Consider the following 24,847-nt stretch of genomic DNA (forward strand, 5'->3'; position numbering starts at 1 on the left):
TTTTCACTCTATACATCTGAAGAAGTGAGGTTTTTACCCACGAAAGCTTATGCCCAAATAAATCTGTTAGTCTTTAAGGTGCCACCAGACTCCTTGTTGTTACTGCTATCAGTTACTCCATTATCTCAAGTGGCAGAGGTATGTGCTATGGATCTAAAGGTTCAAACCCAGCTCATTAGCCATGTGAGTATCAACATAAAAAACAAACCTGAGAAAAAAAATTCCATCACTTGGACTTCTTTATTTTTAAAGCTAGGAATTTATAGAGATCAAAAGTTATGTTAAAAGAACATTATTACGGTTGCAAAGTCGACTGTTCAAAAGTTAATAAGTGCCAGATTAAGGTTGCACAAGAATCCTTAATTCAGCCTGCTTGTGCATATGCATTATGGTACAGTCTTTAATTACATGATCACATTTCCTTCCCCCCCCCCCTCCCAGAACCCCTTCCTTATTCTATGCACTAATTGGATGCACTTAATGAGCAGCTGGTCAATATTTTGTTCTCTCCTTATTGTTCAAAATGTGGCCACAGACCTTATCCACTGGGCACAATTCAAACCCTGCTCCAAATATAGAATTCAGTGTTCCCTCATGGGCTTTTTCGTAGTGCTCATCACTATAGTATTTCTGCATCACAAATATTTTATTTTCACAACATTTTGTGAGGCGGTATTAATCCCATTTTACAGATGGGGTACCAAGGCACAGAGAGATTAAAGTCAAGAACATCTATTAATTTTGGTGCTCAATTTGAAGTGACTAGAGCCGGATTTACTTAGCATTATTCTTTTAAAGCACAGCTCCCATCGACTTCAGGAGCAGCTGAGAGTGCTCAGCATTTCTGCAAATCCAACACCAGGATCTCACATTGTAAATTCTCACAAAACAAGCAACAGTTAGCGTCCACGTCTGAAATGTTTAGTTTAAGCAACTTGACTAGCATCACCTAGGAGGATTGTAATACAGGCAGGAATAGAATCCAGTTCTACTCCAGAGCAATGTTCAGTTGCCTTAGGCAGAAGTTCATCCTCTTCTGTAATCCCCTGCCTCATTCACAACATACCTTCCAACTTCTGAAACAAATGGCTATAGGGTCCTACAGAACATAGCCTTTTTCACTGTACAACCATGAGTAAGGATACAATTTAGTCACGGATTTCGGTCTGTGCCATGAGTGCGTACATATACCCACCCACCCTTCTGGTGGGGCTCAGGCGGTCAGTCCCCCCGCCCCATGGGGCTCCAGTTGACATTTCTATCTCTGCCCCCAAGTCCACCCCCCCCCCTTTTTTTTTTTTTTAAAAACACTAAAAGTAAGAGACAGGTCACAGGGTCCCATGATTTTTTGTTTATTGCCTGCAACCTGCTGGTTATTTTTAGTAAAAGTCACAGTGACAAAATCTTAACCTTAACCATGATTTACCCCCAGAGCACCATCCACCTTTTGTATTGAATCCATATGGGGTCCTGCAGAAAAATATATGATCATGTAATTAAAGACTATCATAAAGCACATACACAAGGAGGATGAATTAAGGGTACATAGCCAACCTTAATTCTGGCATTTCTTAACTTTAATGTTGCAAATTCAAACATTTAAATGTTATTTTAATGCAGCTGTGTGCGTAATGCAAGACAGACGTTGGGGCTTAAGCTGCAAGACAATTACAGTTGAGAAATGTATCACATGGTCACGGTGCATTTTAGAAGAGGTCGGAGAAAATGTGGACAGAGTGCAGTGACTGTACGCCTGCGTCTTACACATAAACTCAAAGCAGCACAGGGTTAAATGCTGTCAAAAGAAAGGGTGGGCAATTCATGGCACAGAATCAATGGTCGATAGTACCATTTTGTTTTTTGTTTGTTTTTAAGATTTGAGTGTTGTAACTTTGTGCTGATATGTACCATAGCAAGAAGGATTTAAGTGAAATGAAAACAAATTGAGAATGAAGGCCAATAAACTACACAGATCAGCTCTGATGGCTTGGCATGCGTCCTGACCAAGGTCAGGCTGCAGAAGGGAAAATGAATACCTCAAGAACCAAACCATTGCAAAACACAGTTCAAGAAGGAAGATACTAATTGATACACTGCTATTGCAACCAACATGCAAAGCTGAAGCAAATGTATAAAAAAAAAGATACAGTAAATATGGGTAAAAAGTATTAGTCAATTCCACCAACTGATTAAGTCTTCAGTTTCAGCAAATATAACCATTTCAAACCCTGGTTCTATTCCCCTTTCTGGAGAACATCTGACATCTGAATAAAGATTGTGACATCACCGGAATGGAACTTAGCCCAACATTTCTTTATAAGCTGCTTAATATTAAGAGCCCCATGTGTCCACTTCAGGAAATCATTTCAAGCTTACACAAGACACTCACTGACAGAAAGACCAGCAACATAGTTTTTGACTACCCTCCTGTATTTATGTAATCATTGCGATGCTGTCCAGTTAACAGATAATGTTTTCACCCCTCAGCTCACAGAGAGCTGAGAATGCAATAATTTAAATGGCAACACTTATTGCAAAAGAATTGAGATGACTGCTAATGCCAAACTCCCAGCATTTTGAAAGAAAAATATTAAACTTTGAATGTATACCTTATTTACTGGTATTAGGTACACGTCTTACACAAGACTGCAGGAGCAGCAGCAGCAGCAGCATTTCAACGATTCTGCTATAAGTAAAACATTTCACCTATGGCACATTTAGTAGTTCCTAGGGCTACTGACATGCCAAATGGCTCAGCTATGAGTGCTGACAAAACAGAATAGTTAAATTATGCCCCAAACTCATCTTTACAATCCTGACACTGTAACAAAAGTTATGAAAGGAAAAGGCTTCCATATATGGCAAGAGAGCTTAACAGAACCAGGAAGGAGTCTAGTCTGCAAATACTACTAACCACCACCACCACCAGGAACAGAACATCAGAGACAGAGGTTCTAGACTTACACTTTAAATCTCAAGAGGAAGAATTTTTAAGGCAGAAAAAGCTTTTAGTTCCATTATAGTGGTGTAACCAAAACTTCCCTGGCTTTGTACTGCATTACAACTAAACTAGCTAGATATCTATAAGAGAAATTTGCCCAACATTTAAAAACCTGAGGCAAAATAATTTGGGGGTATGAATGATTAAGAATGTATATACTAGTCAACGTCTTCACTTTGGAAGGCAATAGTTCTAATTTGGTGTCCAGGCACAGCCTCATTTTCATTCCCCTGGTCAACACATTTCTACTGGCATTGTATTAACATGGAAGCTTAATTAAGTGTACCAGAACTTATTTGTAGAAATGGGAAATCAATACGGTGAGACAGTTTCAAGTGGTTTGCCATAGGCTATAATTTTAATCAGGTTCTGGAGGAAGTTACCATCACTCTAAAAAGGTGATTTTTGCTTAGTGTCTGAAGATTGAGAGGTGTCTAAAAGAGGTTTTTTATTTTACACAAATGCGTCAACTTTCCAAATGGTGTGTTTGTGGGAGATTCATGCAAACAGCCCTCCTACGTATTTCAGTAGTTTTTTTTTTTTTTTAAACTTCTACTTCAGAAGTATTTGCCCGATAGTGCTGTAATAAAAATTCATTTAGGCTTATATTGTATTCAAAAACCCATGGCCCAGAACAAAGTCAATAAACTTAACAGACAATGACACACTAAAGTTTTAAAGTACAAACTTTTGTTAAGAACACCAGTTACCTGAAGCCAGTTTGAAACTACAGGCCTGAAAGTTGGTCACCAAATCTAAACTTCCCCCCACCCCATCACTAGTTACCTTAGTGCATGAATGCAGTATATCATTTTAGGTATGTTTTTTCTATCATAGACATCTGTAGTCTCTGGATAAAAGATCTAAAAAATAAAGAATAGAATTGTTATTCTGACTAGTAATATATACTCTCTCATTAGTCCAACTGGGCCCTCTAGAGAACAGTGATGCTGCATTACAATAGCTTTAAATTGTCATTACTAGACAAATTAGCTATCTAGAACTGCAAGCACTGTCAAGGTGCTCTACTAGAGGGTTGGGGTGTGCCTAATAACCTGTAGAGAGCAGCAGGGCCTGCAAGGCTTAGAGTGGAGTGCTTATGTTGCCCATGTTCAGTGGAGTTGGGGAGCTGTCCTCCCCATCAGATACAGACAAAGCTTCCTCATGCTAAGGGCAGGTGATAATGAGGTGCCTCACAACCCAGAGTACCCACAGGAAGTCATAGGCAACACTCCATATCATTATGTCACAACACCTGTGACAAGCTCTTGGCCCTTCTAGTACATGACCCTCCCTGGCACAGAGGGGACATGACATGAGTGAAATCTTTCAGAGAGGGAGGCAGAGTGGAGGTAAGAGAAGTTAGATGTCTGTTGAACTGACATAGCCAGCCACCAAATAAACTGAACAAGCCTAAAGCAAGCAATAGGGTCTGAAATAAGAGTTAATGTTCTACAGATATGAAGAAGTAAAACAGCTTTTTAAGAAACATTGCTGGCTAACAAGCTGCCTCGGCAAATGCATAAAGGCGCAGAAGTGCCATTGGTTCCGTGACTGAGAGGCACTAAGCACTGTTCAGAGAGTAGCCACAGCAAAGGCTTCCACCCAGCCTTGTATTAAATATCTTGATCAGGAGAAACTGTTGATGGGCAACACAAAGGGAGAGAAAAGCAAAGGGAATGTGTAAGATGGGGGCAAAGAGAGAAGGGAAGGAGGACAGGAAGTAACATGAAAGAAAACCCAGAGAAATCATTACGAGGGAATCAAATGGAAGGACACCATGGGATCTACTGGGAAGATTCAGGATAGACTAAAAACAAAGTCACTGGAAATAAATAGGAAGAAAATAGGACAAAATAATGGAACTATGAGTAGCAGATGGAAGGTGACAAGAGACAAAAGACACTAAAAGCAAACAAACATTTCTAAGCTTTAGATTTATTTCCTGAACTAGGTCTTCCCAGTACTGAAGCTTTCAACAATATTTTATTTAAGCAAATTAAGGGGAAAATAATCTCACTGTTTTAGTCAACTTTGTCCATGGGCAGTTATTGTGTCATGTCATTTAAATACTTACCTTAGGTAGACCAATGGATTCCATTGCCCTTAGCCACTGCACAGTATTATCCGTGTGTCGAAAATGAAGGCCTGATCTCTAATATGGAAAAGGGAAGAAGGGGGAAGACGAGAGATTATTATTTTGAATGATTATGTTCTTTTGCCATTTACCTTCCTTTGCTTAACAATTTTACACTTCTCCTGTGAATAAAATTCTAAGTTTTCAATATGTGACCCTAAAGCCAGAATGTTTCAACTGCATGCCAAATCATAAGGCAGTTACATGCCATGCAACTCATCCTCTTAGGTAGACTTTGTAAACCCAATGCCTGTGCGCCAAATCCTGTTTCCAAACAAGTTTGTTCAAAGAGTCCCATTGTTAAGAGGCGAAGAAGCATTCTATAGACGCCTTCTTGCTTATTAGGCTACTGTTCCAGTTGGGCAAGGCAAGCCTGAATACAAATAAGAGAGACAGGGCTGTTACAGAAAAGAGATGTTTAGTCGTTAAAGTCTCCTGGAGATCTGGGGAGTTCAGGTGATTTGTAATTAGAGGTGTGTGCAACATAGAAAAGAGCACATGAAAAATCATTTTTGCCAAGAATTTGAGAAGTGGGCCCACTTAACTGAAATATCACACTAATTTTTAAACTAAAAGAACAAGCCCTTTTCCACTGGAAAAAAAAAAAAGGAAACGAGTGAATTAAGTCCATTCTGAGCACAAGCAGTCTTCAAAATTTTAAGTTGGAAATTTGAAGTATCCATGATTTTAATGCAAAACATTTAAGTTTTGTAGAAAAGCAATATTTAAAGAAGGCAGAATTTCCTGAAATGTTGAAAAATTCTGCATGAAATTGTGGAAGTTCTTTCACCAGTTTCTCACAGCCCTCTATATAAAAATCAAGCATTTCAGATGCAAACAGTTTTCAAGAGGATTGGAAGACGCATTTCAGTATTTGGCCAGCTTGTGGATTCAGAAATGCCTCCTTTTTCATGGGACAAGACTATGGACAAATCTCTGCTTTCTTTTGAGTTTGACCTAGGTCTCTTGGGCTCTTGGTTCTATATTTTTTCTAAACAGTCTCCAGAAAAGGAGGCCGGGGAAAAAGGTGGAGGTACCTTGAAAAGAGACCAGAAAAGCCTGTTTTTCATCTTTTACTCATATATGCAGGAAATCATACAATAGATTAGTTATTAGTTGCTACTGATGTAAGTTTAAGATGTCATATATGCATGTGAATGTTAAGCACTTGAGAGCTGTGAACATGTTTAGGTCTATTCTATAAAGTGCCATTTAATCACAGCTGGTCAAAAAATTCACAGAAAAATTTTAAGTTATTTAATTTCACATGATTAAAGCAGACCATTTAAAAAGAAATTTCCCATAAAAAGCCAGACATTTTTTAAAAAATGATTTTTTTCAGTACAAGTTCTCATTTTGAAAAAAGCAGTTTCCAAAATTGACCGTCCTAGAATCAAATCTTCTGAGGCATAGTTTCCCAGTGAAGGCTTCACATGAACATATGAATGTGCAAAACTCAGATATCCTCTTCTCATAGCTCACTTAAAAAGCAACAGAAAAAAGCCTCCCTAAGCACCATTCATCCCTCCACCCAATTTCAACAGGCAACATCTGAGAACCTATTCTGCATGCAAGTGCCCATCTGGCATTTCCAGGCAACTCCTTGATTGTAACTTTAGAAGTCTCACCACTGTAAGAAACCAACTATACCAAAATTAGGTCACAGAAATCGTGAATTTGAAAAAGTATGTGAAATCTTGGAAATAGCTGTAAAAACACATTTGACTAGGTCCCCAAACCAAGCAGGGTCACGACGTGGTGGAGTCACAGCACCACTCAGGTTCGGCCTGTCCACCCCTCTGTAGATTACATCAATCGGAATCTACTTCCTATGTGAAGCTGGAGGTGTGCTGGTTAGCTGCTCCGAGCTTCAGTCTGAAGGTAACTCCCCACTAGCACATTCCTTTGAATGAAAGGTCTTATGAGTCATAATGGCTTGGAATAAAAGAGTTTTTCAGATCCTGTCTAGGCCAACTGTGACTAAAAAACACCATTTGATTGTTGTCCAATGACCTATGCAAGTTGAGTCTGGTTGTCTCAGTTTCCTAGTGGGCACGTGGCCACATCACAAAAATTTGGCACCAACTGGCACTGGTTTTGTAGTCTCAGCAGTGGCACTAAGGAAAGCATGATTGTAAGCATAGGGAATTAACTACTTTCTCCTTCATGGGAGAGGCCCCTTTAGGTCAGAGTTGACTCAGTGCTGAAGCAGTATGGAGAATTTTGCTTTTTTGTTGTTCTTGGGCTTCCCAAAAAGCTTGGAATTCTCTACTCACGTGGCAAGAGGATTTCACACTCAGGGCCTGTCAATTCATGTAAAAAAATTCACACTAAATTCATATAAAAGTTAAGATGATGAAAAGAGGCACAAACATGCCAGTTTGTGAATTATACTAGTAAACAGTTATCCTTCTAATTTCAGCCACATAACTACTGAAAATGAGGCTTTTTTGTTTGATAAGAGAGCTTGAACTGGTAGTTTTCAACATTTTTGGCTTTGAATACGTCATTTCAGTTACCACACAACAGTGTATCTTTGTACAGAGAAGATATGACACATGAGAATATTTGTACCGTAGACTTTCTGTACTAACCATCAAAATTTAAGATGAAGCATTTCTGAAAGTCAATCTACATTAAGGTTATATACTATTGCCTGTCGTAGTGGTATCTGGAGTTCCTTCCACCTTAAGATCAATAGCAATGACAAATTTTCTAGTGGACTTCATATTTGGCAGTATTACTTAGTTTTTATTGAGATGAAACTAAAGAAAAAACATCATGTCTAAACTTCTATAGACTTCTTTTGAAAGATTGCAGTTTTTCATAAATTAAAAAACTATTTTATGTCTTCCGAAATCCATATACGATTTGCAATGCTGTATGATAAACTGTTCAAGATTCCAACTCAGTAACAGGACATGCGTATAACTTGGGGGCACATCTACACAAAGCACGTACATCGCGGCACGCTGTGGTGTAAATCTACAGCATTCCTGCGGGCTGCACATTGACAGCCTGCTGCTTTGCACTAAAAGTTCCCAGGGTCATTTTTTTTTTTTTAAATTGTGCAACAACAGGGTCCACAGAGTCAGCGTGCAGCACACTAGAAAGCTATAAATTTACAACACAGCTCGTGACGCCATACGTGTTCATGTAGACAAGCTTGTAAGTCACAAATATTTACAATCACCACTACATTTCAAGCCTCAAATTCAGGACCCAAGGGCCATTTTCCCCTAACAGTTGACAAAACCACTACTTAAAAAACAGAACAAAAAAAGGGAAGAAAAATGTTCCTGTTTTAGGGGCCACTTGAGAGACAGAAGCCTGAACTGCAGAGGTGGCAGGTAAGCAAGAGACAATTTTTAATCTTTTAAAAGCATAAGCATAATTTTTAAGTTATATAAACATTTTTTTAATCACATGAGATCCTGAACAGATTTTGGTCCTGCACAGAAGACACCCCAAAAACAGATGTACCTTAAAAATTTGCGTTCTCTAGCTGTCTTCTTATGCAAATTGAAGTAAAGCAGCTCTTAAAGGAGGTCCCCAAATATAAACTAATATATATACACATGCGTTCTCCATTATCACCAAGTAACTATGCAGCTTGTGATTATAACAGCAGAGCTTGATTTGTTTGACTGATTTTTGTTCCTCCATGATAAAGTGTTTGATATTAAAACACGCAGATCTCATAAGGAGGATATTTGCTAACAAATTATACAGCAGTTCATGTAAGAACTTGGTAACTTTTTTTTAAATAAATAGTCTCATAGTGCTTTAGGCCCCTATTTCCTAATGGATTGTAATTTTACAGTTGGTAATACTTTGTGAGCTTACCAAAAAGTTTTCCCTGGAGCTGAAAGCACTTTTTTTTGGTCTTAAAAAACCTTAAGTACAGCTATCATGTTTTTTCTGTATAGTAGTTATTCCTATTTTATCATATTGCCTCCCTGCTCTTCAGTGTTACAAGTTCATGTCCCAGCTGGTGACCACAGTCAGTCCTTCATTGGACTATGGGGAGTTATACAGTAATGTGAATGTGCAACTAGTGGGAGAAAGAAAGGTAAGAGTAATGTTCCTAACTAAAGATACAACGATCTTAAAAAGTGAAACTAGGAGTAGAATTCCATATGTATTAGGACACAACACAGTCTACTGATGCAGAAAATATTAACACGATAGAAACAAGTACTCATTAGCTTTCTGCAACGCCCAGTGCTAAAACAAAGAGTGGGAAAGATGGAGCAACAAATATTTAACTCTCGGTTTTAATCAACAGCCAACGAAACCTGTTACCTTATATCGTGTCTGTTCCACATCATAGATTTTCTTCTCAGAGACCATTTTAGGGGCAAAGAACTTTGCTAGTTTGGCCAGGTAAACTCCATTTCTTAACCCTTCTTCCAATTCAGTAGTGGGTGGCAGTTCTTCAGCCAAACAGACCTCCATCCACCTACAAAACACACAGCCAAGAATTACATATTTCTGTTGGTTGCAATTTTAACATGGTACATTATATTAGAACTGTGATCCCATTACGTGCTCGCACACTTAGTTACAACTGCAACCACCACCAACAAACAACAACTCCTCCACACCCCTTAGGTGTTAGTAAAAGCACCGACGCATGCACAGAGCAACAGAAGAAGAGCTCCCCATGTGCTCATTGGCACCACAGATCAAAACTACTACAAAAGGAGCCATGACAGCTTTTGCGTCAGGGATACTTTGGTAACGGAGTCAAAGTTTCTGAACTATGCCTTCTGACTCAGAATAAGATACTTTAAATGTTGTACCAAGCTACAATGGGTCTCAGTGCACTTCAATGTATCCTCAAATCTTGAGCAATGTCAACATTTAAAACAGATTAGTCCCATTCAGACTTGTTTCTAAAATAGAAAGGAGTGCACAAGTCATTAAGACCCCAATTCAGGAATGCACTTAAGCACATAGTTAAATCCCATGGACTTCAATGGGACGTAAGCAAGAGATTAAGTGCTGTTCTGAATAGGGACGCTTTCCTGAATCATAGTCTAACAGTACAAAAATAAGGAGTTTGGGAAAAATCAAGATAATTCACATCCACTATCACCATGAAACAGTTATGCAGCTCTTTATCCTCCACCTACTATAGTATTGCAGTCCTTTATTAATGCTAATGAAATATTTGGTACCACTCATTACAGTGAAGCCATTATTGACTAAACAGCAAGTATTTTCTTGCTGTTTCCATTCAAGTTATAACATTATGCCTGACAAATACACACAGACACACACAGACAGCCATGTAAATGTCATGTTCCCAAAGAACCTCAACTGTAGTGGCTAAATAGTTCAGTGGTAAACAGCATGAAAGTCCTTCCTCTAAAAGATATGATAATATTAAATTAGTAGGCTTGGAAGGATTTGATTTTTTTTAAATCGGTAAATGTTTAACTGTCAATTTCACCACTCATGCAAACCGACAAATACTTCCATTGATAAAAATCAAAAGTTTACAGATAGACTAAGTAAGAAAATCATGTGCAACATCATCCTGGTATGTATCAGGAAACAGTCAACTTAGAGAGGAACAAGCAGTTTTAGACCACTGAGCTCACAGGCAGACCATATTGTTGTTGTTAGAAATACTATAAAACAAAGCAGAAAGAAACTCATGATAAATTTTATAGATTTCGTGAAGGCTTTTGACAGCATACCCAGGCGGTCTCTGGAAAATTATAGCACTCTATGGAACACCACCAAAAATAATTAAAGTAATCAAGGATGTATGATGATGCTGAATGTGCAGTCAGAAACTGTGACAATATCAGCTAATGGTTTGCAGTGACAACTAGAGTAAGGCAAGGATGTATTATGTCCCCACTATTGTTTTGCACTGTCATGAGGAAAGTAACCGCAAAAGGCAATCAGGGAATTTTATGGACGAATGGAGATATCCTATCTCCTAGAACTGGAAGGGACCTTGAAAGGTCATCGAGTCCAGCCCCCTGCCTTCACTAGCAGGACCAAGTACTGATTTTGCCCCAGATCCCTAAGTGGCCCCCTCAAGGATTGAACTCACAACCCTGAGTTCAGCAGGCCAATGCTCAAACCACTGAGCTATCCCTCCCCCCAATGAAGCACAGTTGGATGGCCTTGTTTTTGTTGACAATATTGTCCTGTTTAGTCTAACTCAGAGGTTCTCAAACTGTGGTCTGTGCACCACCTGTGGTCTGCGAGCTCCATTCAGGTGGTCCACGGATAGTTCTCTCTAAGGTGCGCGCGTGGGGGGGCCACACACGAGAGAATTAAGGGCCACTCACCTAAACAGAGGAGCTGCGCAGGTGTGGCTCCACTAATTAGGTGCCTGGCCCCTGAGAAGACGCACATGTAAAGTGAGGTGGCGGCCTCGGGGGGGAATAGGTGGGAGGGGGCAGTGGGGTGAGAAGAGGGAGTGGGGGGGGGGGAATTTGGGACATGCAGGGATGTGGCGGCCAGAGAAAGAGGCGACTTTCCCACAATTCCAGGGCAGCAGCTGCTGGGGAGAGACCCCCCTCCTTCCCAGCCCCAGCTCGGGGGCTGCTATAACAGAGGAGAGACCCTCCTCTTTCCCAGCCCCAGTTTGGGGTCTGCCACTGTGGAGGCGAGAGGGCACATCCATCGCATTAGAAAGGCAAGACCACTGATATTACTATACGAGTTGTGTGCTTTTATTTGTAGAATAAAAAACACATTACTTTTTTTTTTAATATAGCTCTTTAATCCAAAGCGCTTTACAATAGTTAGCTAATGGTACAAACAACATTTGGATAGATCATTAAGTGATCCGCCAAGACCCTCAGCAATTTTCAAGTGGTCCGCGGAAAAAAAAAAGTTTGAGAACCCTGGATCTAACTTATTGTTTAATGGAAGACAAGACCGCTTTTGGCAGACACAGCAGAACAAGTTGGTTTGTTCATCAACAAGGGGGGAAAGACAAAATATATTGCTATCAATGTCCCAAAAGTAACCATTAGAGTGGATGAAGAAACACTACAAGTAGTACGTCATTTCTAGAGAAGTGATAAGTGCAATGCTGGTGATGCCATGCTAGATGTCAAACAATGAATATCAAAAGCAGCAAACAACTTTCATAAACCTGAAAAGATTTCAAAACTGGCATTGACACAAAAACCTTAAAAAAAAAGTTATTAGCAGTTTATGGAGCAGAGTTATGGAAATAGAAGAAAGAAATTGAGAAGAAGATCAACTCATTCCAAAGTAAATGCCTGAGGAAGCTCTTCACAGTCCACTGGAAAGAACTTCTTGCAACATTAGAAATTCAAAAAGGAGAGCAAACCAACCTACAGCAAATATGGAAAGATAACAATGGACCTATTTAAGCCATGCTTTAAGGACATCACCAAAATGACTTCTGTGGCAAGTTATAATATGGACATTGCTTGGAAAGAGAAAAAGAGGAAGACCTAGAGAAACATTATGTAGAATAATGCACAAAGAAGCCACATCCATTAACATGACACTCAGAAGCCTGAACAGACCAGTAGAAGACCAGAATAAATGGTGGAAACTGGTGAACGCCTTATGCAACTGAGGATGTGAGAAGATAAAGAAAAGAAAAATGATGCTAGAGTTTAAGACTATTTACTTTGTATATTTTGATGTGATATTTGACAATTTGTGTTTTAAGTTATGAAGCTTTCACTCTGAATCTCCATGTCTACTGCTATTGAATGATTATCTGACACCCCTCAATTTCCTGTGAAAATGTAAAAATCAATAATAGAAAATCTGAAAAACAAAACACAGATATTATCAAAAGTATATAAAAATCAATTTTTGCCAACCTTAATCAGTTATTGCTCTATACCTAGTTTATATTAAATCTAAAATGTTAGACTAATTAAACCTCATGAAGTTTTCAAACTAATCTTTTAGCTAATTTGTATTAGAATAATTAAAAAATACAAGTTACGGTTGACGTGTAGTACCCCTCAGAACATTTATACTGAAACATTAAAAACGAACAACTTAGCAGAGTCTTGAAAGTCAGTACTCAGATTAGACCAGAGGTTCTCAAAACAGTGTTCCATACAGCACTGTTGGTCTTCAGCAAGCTGGCCGGCCCTGTGATACTGGGTTCCCTGTTAAGTCACATTAAAATGAGCTACGAATACATTCAGTACTTTCTCCAATATTATTTTTCCACCTAAGCAATTCCTGTTGCCATAGGGATGTTAACATGATTACAGATGGGAGGAGAGGATGCTTTAGACATTGGTTTGTCTCACTTTCTGATCACTAAGGCAGTCAGAGACCAGTTCACACATACTGTACAACAGCCTGTCCACCAGAGGTTTAGATGTTCAGAAAACTGAGGTTGGAATCCAAGATTCAAAAACAATCAGCCAATTTCTCACCCCAGAATGGAAAAAGCACACTTCATCATTATGTCTTAGGTTAGAAAGACTCATGAGACGATGACGTATTCTGTTGCATTTTGATTCATTACAGGATAGATGAAAGTGGTTTCACTGAGGCAAAGACTATCCAAATAGTTCTTCAGGAAACAACCAGCAATAGATCTTGGACAGTATCAGGCAAAACTGTATGGAACCAGTGTCATTAAGAAGCACTGCAGCCTGCAGTGCCGAAACTGAGTGGAAAGTATGGTTTCACTGACATATTTCCCCCTGTTCCACCCAATATATTTATACTGTATGGATACATGCCAAGGTTTTTTGAGTTATCACTTTTTAATGACCATGGAAAAATATACATGCAAGAGCAAAGTGTCATACTATTTGTCTTCTCCAAAGCAGGAGAAGACTATAAGAAAAACTACATTTGCCTCAGAGTTAGTGTGAATACAGACTCTGCTGAGGCCAATTATTTCAATGGATCATTTTTGCTATTCCTGACCTATGGCTTCTAAAACAGTTGTATAAGCAGCACATAGAGCTGGCCAACTGATGAATGGGAGTTAATGAAGGGTCAAATTTGAACTTTTACTCTAGTCAGCCAGCACTCAGGAAGTGACTAGTCCAAAACATAGCATGCTTCCTCAGCAGTATGGGTAGGGTTGGAAGAATTGGATTTTCACCAGTAAATGTCTGTCCACCATTTTACCATGCACACACAAACAAAAAAGTGTTTCCATAGACAATCAATTTAAAGTCAGGAAAAGAAAAATGCTGCTTGAGAACTTGGAGTTTGATTTAATTATTTTGTATATTTTGACATAGCTCAGTGGTTTGAGCATTGGCCTGCTAAACCCAGGGTTGTGAATTCAATCCTTGATGGGGCCACATAGGGATCTGGGGCAAAATCAGTACTTGGTCCTGCTAGTGAAGGCAGGGGGCTGGACTCGATGACCTTTCAAGGTCCCTTCCAGTTCTAGACGATCCATTATGTGACGTGGACAATTGGTGTTTTAACAGTTATAAAGCTTTAACTTTTGCAATCTCAATATCTACACAGTCATTAAATAATTATTGTTTAACACCCCCCCACACTCAATTTCCTGTGAAACTGGAAACTAAAATCAATAAAAATAAAAAATGCTTACAAATAAACATGGATCTCTGTTGAAATTATAGAACAATAAAAATTGAATTCTGCCAAGCCTAAATATGGGTTACCATGAGTTCATCAAATGTATCCTCTGTTCCTTATACTGAGTCCTTATATAATATCACATCAAGTTCTAGGACTCAATCCTTCTCTTCAAGTTATTTAATGATCGGGACCCAGGATACTGAAAAGATCAACCTGGATTTTTAACACAAGGACCACATGTGACAACTCCCCTCCTCGGGCACAACAGAATTGTCTATTCAAAGTTAACAACAGTTATTTGTGTGCGCAGCAGAGCTTTCTTGGGGGAGTGGCTCAAATCTGGAGAAAACTCCTGCAGGATTCAAGAATTGCCACAAACCTCACCACTTTCCATTCCAAGGGCAAGGCGCACTTTCAGCTTCCCTTCATTAATACATAAATAAAGGGGACACCACCATCAGGTCGAAAACGGCATGCAAGAGGAAAAGCTCACCTGAATAGGTTGCAATACACACTGACTCTGCTATGGGTGCAGCATAAGAATTTGAATAGAATATTAAAGACTGCACCACCCAAGCCAGATTAAAGAATTTTGGGGCCCTGTGAACTATGGAAATTGGGAACCTACCACCTCTCATAAACTTACAGCATGTGACAGCGATAGTAGAGGGCCACAAAATCCACTAAAACCCTTTGGAGGGCCAAAGGCCTCTCTCTTCTCTCCACCCCAAAGTGGCTACATACTCATCCATGGGGTAACAACAAGCAGCGCCAGCTCTCAAGGTGGTTAGTCAGCAGCAGTAGCCTGAGCATGCTTGCTTGTAAGGAAACAGCTCCTGGGGCAGCTATGCAATGCCATCCCCTACCGGAGCAATAGAGCACTCTCACAGCAGCAGCATGCCTTTTACGGCCAGCAGTAGGTCCACACAAAAAATGCAGGAGTAACACAGTGGGGGGAGCAAACTTTTCCCTGTGCACCTTCCAGCATGTGGGCTGATCTGATGCGCTGGTGCAGTCCCCGAGCCACCAGCTGCCCATTCCTTTTTTTTTTTTTTCTCTCCTTCCTTTCGGTGGTTGAGGGACCCACTCAGAGCTGTGCAAGTACACATTGATTAACCGGGTCTGGAGCCACTTCTATAGAAATATAAAGCCAGCCTTTGAGTAGGAATAGGTAATTATTTATATTCTTCATGAAGACTCTGCTCTTATCACTTAGGGGTAATAGCAGCCATGGGTAATGGGGCTAGAAGTTATCAATGGGTGGAGAGTGGGTAAGCCTGGACATCCCAAGACTTGCTAAACCAGGGACACCAGGAAAGTAGTGTTTAACTCCTCCCTCTCCCCACATGCTCTTCCCATTTTTTACTTCGTTCCCACTGTTCAACAAGGACCAAATATTTTTGGCTCTCATCTACTGCCCTATGTAGTGAGATGCTCTGGGAGCCATCCTGTTGCTTCTGGGGAGTCCCCCTGGCAATGATAATGGGGCAGAAAGGAGCACCAGGAAGAGCACATGAGAGGAAAGGGGCTGAGGATGAATGGAAAAGATCTTTAGAACAAAGAGTAGCAGAGCAACAGAGGGAACACATACTGAGAAAGATAAATATGAATAATAAACAAAACTGTCATTGTAATCTGACAGGCAGCCAAAAAGTGTATAAGGTGTCTCAGATCAATAAAAAGGGCATGGCAGTTGCTCAGAAGAACTTACAATATCAGTGAAAAGAAGGAGATTGGTGGTGGGGGAGGGAGGGAGAAGAGAAAGGTCATGGGAGCAATAGGGAAGAGGATACAAATATGACTGCATGTATCTTGGCATTTCTTATTTTAAAGTATTTGTAAAATGGAAAAAAATAGCAAAAGAAGAGAACCAGGGGCCAGGCCTCAGCTAGTTTAAAGTGGTCACAGCTCCATCATAAGAGTTTCAATAGTTTGCAGCTGATGATCTGCGTCAGTTTCAAGGTGGATGCCAAGAGTTTTATTTGTTCAACCACATATGCAGAAATACATATACAATATCTAGACATATTTAGAGTCTTATCTGTAGCTAGTACTGCCACAGAAATGTCAGCTTGGCATTTTATAATATCGTAACATGTTCTCAATTTGTCCAAAAGCAAAAAGCATGAACTGATATGCAAGCAAGAGTTTTTGGTCTATCTATCTAGGTACCTATATCTCTGCTCATCATCATTAGTATCTTGTCTAATACCTATGTAAATAATTGTAACATTTCTCAACAAATACATTCAGTACATTCAAATACAATCATTTCACAGATTTAGTTACAGGTGAATGACGTGATATAATGGAAGGAAATAACAGATATATAGTTTTTGAGGGGTTCCCCCCCAAAGCCAAAGATTAATATACGATGGCATTTTCATGTCATCTCAGTAAGTTTTCTGAGGACACAAGTGCCCTACGCTTTACTATTTTAGTATTCTTTACCCATTGCTGTAAACTGAACAGACTTTTGGCTATTTGCTTCCAGATGTCACCAGTCTCTCTTGCAATCCTGGAGACCATTAAGGCTTATTGGATGCTTGCATCTACATCATATCCAAGGACCCGAAAATCCTGCTTTGAGGCCATGTGCTTATTCAACCACCATCTTTTCCTCTCTCCTTTGTTATGGTCTTCCAAATAAAGTTAGATGCATAAACGTCTTTAAAATAATGGTAGTGTTAAAGACCGAGTATGCATAATTAGGGCACTTGGGAAAGAACATGTTATTGGTGAGAACCATCAAAGCTATGCTGTCCGTGTACGTGGTGGCACATTTGTAGCCTTGTCAGAGTGCAGCGAGCTGCATGGTAGGAAACTCTAATGTTCAGAATTCAGCCTTGCATTCTTATTCCCCATATGATCATTCTCAAGTGGCTGCTTATCCTGCCCTTTATGTAGCTACTAGAGTGCATAGTTGTATGCAAATTTGATTGTCATTAAATGCAAGAGAGAGTTGTAGTATATAGAGATGAGATACACATTTGACAGTGCCAATTTCTGTAGATAGCTTTGAAGGTTTAAAAGTAATTTTATTCCCGCAGTCGAGAAATCAAGGTTGTCTTGGTGGAGAGCTCTCAAAATGTTTTTCATTGAGCACTCAACAGTTAGCATAAATTTTTATTTCTGGAGGCTGACTACTGCATGAGTTACAAATACAAAAAGGCTAAGTGAGGACAGATTATAATGGAACATTGGACAGGACAAAAAAAGCAGTTATTTTTCTTCAACACAAAAGCAGCAGATACACTTCTGGCTATCAACAAACATCATGAAGCGTTTGCCAATTTCGGCAGTCAGCAAGACCAGAATTTCCGCACATGGTTTTGCAGAACACATTTTCCTTATTTCTGCTATATAGCATCATAATCCAATCTAACATTGTGGCCTTAACAGATCTGAAACTATTGCTAGTATAGGTTCTGTGAATATGGGAAAAGCGGTGGACATGATATACCTTGACTTTAGCAAAGCTTTTGATATGGTCTCCCACGGTATTCTTGCCAGCAAGTAAATAATTATGGATTGGATGAACGGACTATAAGGTGGATAGAAAGCTGGCTAGATCGTTTGGCTCAACGGGTAATGATCAACAGCTCTATGTCTAGTTAGCATCTAGTCTGGTATCAAGTGGAGTGCCCCAGGGGTCGGTCCTGGGGCTGGTTTTGTTCAACATCTTCACTAATGAACTGGATGACTGGATGGATTGCACCCTCAGCAAGTTCGTGGATGACACTACACTGGGTGGAGAGGTAGATATGCTGGAGGGTAGGGATAGGGTCCAAAGTGACCTAGACAAATTGGAGGATTGGCCAAAAGAAATTGGATGAGGTTCAAACAAGGACAAGTGCAGAGTCCTGCACTTAGGATGGAAGAATCCCATGCACTGCTACAGGCTGGGGACCGACTGGCTGAGCGGCAGTGCTGCAGAAAAGGACCTGGGGATTACAGTGGACGAGAAGCTGGATATGAGTCAACAGTGTGCCCTTGCTGCCAAAAAGGCTAACGACATATTGGGTTGCATTAGTCGGACCATTGCCAGCAGATCCAGGGAAGTGATTATTCCCCTCTATTTGGCACAGGTGAGGCCACATCTGGAGTACTGCGTCCAGTTTTGGACTCCCCACTACAGAAAAGATGTGGACAAATTGGAGAGAGTCCATGGAGGGCAACAAAAATTATTAGGAGGCTGGGGCATATGACTGATGAGGAGAGGTGGAGGGAACTGGGATTATTTAGTCTGCAGAAGAGAAGAGTGAGGGGGGATTTGATAGCAGCCTTCGACTACCTGAAGAGGGGTTCCAAAGAGGATGGAGCTCGGCTGTTCTCAGTGGTGTCAGATGACAGAACAAGAAGCAATGATCTCAAGTTGCAGTGGGGGAGGTCTAGGTTGGATATTAGGAAAAATTATTTCACTAGGAAGGTGGTGAAGCACTGAAATGGGTAAATTAGGGAGGTGATGGAATCTCAATCCTTAGAGATTTTTAAGGCCCGGTTTGGTCCTGCTTTGAGCAGGGAGTTGGACTAGATGACCTCCTGAGGTCTCTTCCAACCCTAATCTTCTATGAAAGGCGGAGTCACAGTGCAATACAGGATGTTTGACTATTTGCATTTCTCTGTGACTACAGTAAGAGAAGCCCAGCCCAAACAAAGCTTGGCTTGGAGCCCCTAGAGACTTTTCTTAAAATCAGTGCTTAATTTGTGCCAAGGCTTGCCAGGGCTGAGCCCTAGCACCTCTAGACTTGGCGGTTCATAGCCCGAGCACCTCTGGGGTTGCCACGTCAGTTATTAAAGTAAAAAATTGCTTGAGCCCCAGCACTTTTCGTTACAAATTAAGCACTGCCTAAAATCAAGGGTACTATACACAGTATGGTACAACAAGATTCAATGGATAAAATTTAAAGCTAGACAAATTCAGTCCAGAAATAAGGCATACATTTTCAACAGTGAGGAACTGACCATTGGAACAATTTACCAAGGGTTATGGTGGATTCACCGTCACTGGCAATTTTAAAATTATGATTGGATGTTTTTCTAGAATATTTGCTCTAGTTCAAAATGAAATAATTCAGGGAAGGTCTCTGGCATATGATATGCAGGAAGTCGGACTAAATGCTCACTGTGGTCTCTTCTGGCCTTAGAATCTGTGGTCATCCTAGTTCCAAATCTGAAATAAGTGACCACAGTAAGGACATCTAGCAAAAAGGAGAAGGGATTTTGAAGGCAGGATTCTCAGCTCCTGTATGTCAAGTAAAGCGGCTGGGATAGCAGAAGAGGCTCTACAAGCCCCAACACCGGCAAGGGCTGGTGTAAGGGGTGTACCATAGCAGGAGGTACAGTATTTCACCCTGCAAGTGTATGCCTAGCCATCATTAAGGTAACTATCACATATAGCTCAAGAGATTAAACAAACAAAATGGTACATAAAAAGCCTATTTCTCTGGCAAGATCAGAGTTCAAGGATGTTTTGCCTCCAGACAATCAATGACATTAACACCTAATGCAGAGGAAGAGCTGTCATCTTTACACTACCTGAGGGAATCAGTGATTCCATCAACTGTAACAGAAAACAATCTTAAGGGCTTGAACTCTGAGCTTGGTAGGTAAGTGAGGGGGTTTTCAGTTCTCGCATTTTAAAAGTATATTTCTAACTGAAGTCTAGATCTATTCAACCAATACAGCTTAATATTTATTTAAATGAAATCATTTTGGTTCATCTTTAAAATCTGCTGAAATTATTCCTTCTTGAATATCTAAACCAGGTGTGGAAAAGATGAATAACTAGGTTTTTATTAACCTTGCACATTGGACTTTGATAGAAGCAACTAAGTATCTAATTTTTTTTTAAAGGAATATAATCATATATTTCCCATACAATATATGTTTTAATAAACAGAAAGCTATCCTTAGAATACAAAAGTTCTTATATTCTGCATACTACAGTACTTGTCAGCTTAGAGACAGAAGAATTTGCCTTTTTAGATACTGTACACTACCTAATCCTCAAGAGGAAAGACTCCAAAAATGTAACTGATACATTTGGAGCCACTGACAGACAGCCAGGACTAAGTGCTGAGCTTCTATCTACAGTACAATGCTTTTTATTCTTGGCACCATAAATCAGAAGACATCAAAAAGTTAGCGAATTCCTGCCATAGTAACAGTGATTACCTCTATGCCAGACCTTATGAGTGCCACACTGCAAAAGATTCCGGTTTCTAGGTTTTACTGTGCAATATAGAAGTAACATGAGAGGTCATGCTTACATTTGGAAAAGGCATGTACTTTTTAAAAAAAAAGTCATAACAGACAAGAGAAGAGTTGGTGGAGTAACTAGAAGCACTAAGACATCATCATAAACGTAACTGATTACGAAAATATACTGTTCTTAATTTGTGCTCTGGTAAATAAAAAGGGCACTGCAAAGGCATAACTGCATTTGAATTGTTACATCTAACGGTCAGCATTGGGCATCAAGACAAGTGCTGGATGCAAGCTCAAAGCAATAAACATGTTTGTGGCAAATATTAAATATTGCTACATTATCTGAACTGCTTTGTACTTTAAAAACAAAATGTATTTTGAGTTATTCTTTAATATGTGTAACCAAGACCATAAATATTTTCCATGCGTTTTAGTAGGCAGCTTCAATGAAGCATGAAGAGTACAAAGATCAGTAGCCAAATAAATACCGAGTTGTTACTTAGAAGAATTACTAAAATAATATAAAAGATTAATTACCACCCCCATTCCTTTTTAGAATGTTCATAGCTGACCACCACCATCTTTTTGGTCTGTTTTCTGATGAGGCGAGCACACATACTGTGATGAAGTGAAATGTGTCTGACCTGGAGATAAACTTACAGTGATTATTTGGAGTTCACAGTCTATTTAAAAATCCTCTTCTTAGAAGACAACAAACAGTAGCAGAGGTTAGCATGCAAAGCTATTTTGTTGTTTTCCCCTTTTTAAATGCATACGGATTTCCACAGACAAGTGTCAACTATACACAGACTGGGTATTCACAGTTTGGACTCCAATCAGTTGCATATCTGGCAACTGAATGTTGTTCTATTAATAAGGAGAAGAGGAAGGAAGTGACTAATACAGGGTATGCGGATGACACTTAACCTCTTCATTATACCTGTCCTCCCACTATTCCAGAAACATAATCAAAAGTACCTAACCCTTCAGAATTTAATTCCTATAGCATCCCCATACTGGCTAGTGCATGTGTATTTTAAATAATCTGAAGACATGGCTTTAGGACAAGGGCACAACTGTGCTGTATTTTCAGCATTACCGAATCTATCGGAACTCCTTAACTCCGTTCTTCAACACAGGACACAGAATAGAGCCTTATGCAAGGCACAGTTGATATTTCATGCCTAGGCAGTGGAGCAGAGAATGCTATGACTTATTGCACTCCCAAAAATCTTGTTTTAATACAGGGCAAGTTTAGAACTTTAATCTCTACCACACCTATCTGAGTCTTCCTAAGAAAAATTATAATACTTATAATTTTACTCTTGCTGAAGTACCCTAACTTGTACTAGTAAGAATGCTTTGCATTTCAACCTTGATACAATAGTTTAAAACTATATTTAAGGAATCTATTAGTAGTGCATATATACACATTGTGCATGTGAAAGCATTGACTATTATGGGCTGTATTCTCCATTACCTGGCATCCTGTTTAGCCAATCACACCCATGCAATATTAGCATAACAGTATGGTTCTCTTGAGGTAGCATTTTTTATGCACTGTGTTCAACTTGCACAGGTATAAGTGATTACATAAGATGCAAGACAGTGGAGAATTAGGTCCTGTGTGCAGTATATTAAAAGTAAGTGACAACTTATATACATTACATTTTCATGCCAGGCTTTTGCTGCCACATCTACAAATTTAATCTTGAGGATACGGTTACAAAATCCAAGTTCACAAGGTGGCAGCACAGAAACTATTTGCTATTTTAATCTGTTTTATCCCACTGTGCTTTTATGTGGGTTAATTAGTGATTAAAGTTCAGACTGTAAACTGCCACTCAGAATACTGTTCTAAAGTTTAGGATGGCCCATCCAGGCCTGTGTTTGCTGTCTCAGTCAGCAAGTCATCTGACAAAGCAAAGCCTTGTTTACTCAGCACTTAACTAAAAGGTACAGAGCCTTCTAGCATCTGCAGTCACCATTCCCGTTTATAGCAATATGCACTTGCACATTTCACTGCACTCTGACATCATTCTCCAATCTCTACAATTAAACAAGTACTTTCATGCAACTCTTGTAAAAGATTTCATTTTGCTACTTTTTCAGATATGCAGTGACATTAAAATTTAGTGTTTCATATCATGCCCATCAAATTCAGCAACAGTTCTCGAAGATAATATATTGAACAGGGTTCAACACTAACAAGCCATGAGTCTGCATCATCATGAGGCCCCTCTTACTTTCCTGTTCTTGGCTTGACTCCAAGCTGCCAAGGGCTGGGAAGAAATGCTGGCAAGGCAGCAAAGACCGTGGGGAGGAAGCAAAGGAAGGAGGGAGGGGGACTGGAGTGGAGTTCGCAGTGCAGTAGTAGATAAAGAAACCACAATGAGTAGCTCCAGAGGAAGCCTTATCTAGTTCTTCCTAGCTGCAAGAATGGCAGTCAGCAGGCCAGCTGATTAGGCATGATTGAGTTAGGTGTATCAATGAAATTATGTTAAATTAAATGTTAAGATGCCACAGCAACATTTTTGGGGGGAGTTAGGTAACTTATTTTCAAGATCTTAAAAATCTGGGGTGGTTTCTTGGGGGCAACTTGGGAGATAGTTATAATTTTTTGTTTGTATTACCGTAGTGAGTAGGAGCCCTCATTAAGGACCAGAACCCCACTGCGCTAAGCACTTATAGAAACAACAACAAAAATGGTTCCTGTGTCAAAGAGCTGAGAATCAAAGTATAAGACAGTAGATGGATACAGACAGGGGAGTACAACGAAAACAGTGAGACAGCATTGGTCAGCATGATAGGCAGTGGTATCAGCACACCACCGGCCTAACTGGTGTCAAGTTCTTTGTAGGCATCATGGGAGCGGTTCAAGAAGGGATGTGAGGAGGATGGTTTGGAGCGAGGAAGAGAAATAGGACCTACTGAAGGTCAGCATGGAAGAAAGCATGAAGATGCCTGTTTGATAGAGGTTGGAGGCATGGGCTAGTCACACGTGGGAGCTGACATTTTGATAGCAAGTAAGAGACTATACATACAATGAGATTAAGCCAAAGAAGGGCCTTGAGAGTGACAAACAGTTTTTGTTTGATGCAATAAAGAAGAGAACCTGTGGAGGGATGCAAAGAGAAGGGTGACATGGTCAAAGCAATGGGCTGGGAAAGTGATCTCTGCAGCAGGACTCTGAATGGATTAGAGTGAAACAAGATTGTAATTGTCAAGGTCAAAGAAGAGTATTTGCAGTAACATAGATGTGTTATCATGAAACCTTGGATGAGAGTTTTAGGTATGGGGATGGGTAGAAAAGCCCATATATCTTATTTCTTATGCAGAAAGAATCTGCAAGATTTATACATAGACTTGATGTAGAGAGGCCCAAGGCCAAGAATGATCCCAAGTTATGGGCTCGAATGACCGGAAAGATGGTGGTGATGTCACAGTAACCAAGAAAGGAGGTAGCAGGGAGGGCTTGGGCCTGGAAGATTAAGAGTTCTATTTTAGTCATTTTGAGTTTGAGCCGACAGCTAGACATCCAGAAGATGTCAGAGGGGGCGGAGATTTTAGTTTGGACAGAAGAAAGGTATGGAGTAGAGAGGCAGATCTGTGAGTGTTCAGCACAGAGATGGTAGTTGAATTTTGTGTGCATACAAGATTACCCAGACATAAGGTGTAGACGGAAACAAGAAGGGGACCAAGGACAGAGCCAAGTTGATCATATCCCAGGCAGCTAGAAAGGTAGGGTGCATGTAACAGAGTTAACAAGACTCGGTGGTTGCAATGCATGTTTTATCATGCTTCTTCATTCAGGGTCTAGGTTTGTTTTTAAGGAGTATTTACGAACAACATGGATTGAAGCCAAAGAGTGGCAGCAGAAGCTCAAGCCTTTCCTTCATTGTGTTGGCACTGGATGGTGAGTGATCTCCAGAAGGCCTTATGTGCAAGAT

At 39.9% G+C, this 24,847-nt stretch overlaps 1 protein-coding gene across 2 annotated transcripts in view; it reads right to left on the reverse strand.

The window, feature by feature from the left end:
- IQGAP2 (IQ motif containing GTPase activating protein 2) overlaps positions 1–24,847 on the reverse strand; it is a 230,985-nt gene that overhangs the window by 101,136 nt on the left and 105,002 nt on the right. For both annotated transcript variants that reach the window (XM_024194115.2, XM_024194113.2), the window contains exons 3-5: positions 9,444–9,600; positions 5,079–5,156; positions 3,788–3,864 (exon numbers count right to left, since the gene is read on the reverse strand). In XM_024194115.2, the coding sequence (XP_024049883.1) occupies positions 3,788–3,864; positions 5,079–5,156; positions 9,444–9,600 (312 nt within the window). The remainder of the gene's footprint in view (positions 1–3,787; positions 3,865–5,078; positions 5,157–9,443; positions 9,601–24,847) is intronic.

This window comes from Terrapene carolina, unplaced genomic scaffold (assembly GCF_002925995.2).
Source record: "Terrapene carolina triunguis isolate 2854851 unplaced genomic scaffold, T_m_triunguis-2.0 Scaffold69, whole genome shotgun sequence".
Taxonomy (NCBI): Eukaryota; Metazoa; Chordata; order Testudines; family Emydidae; genus Terrapene; species Terrapene triunguis.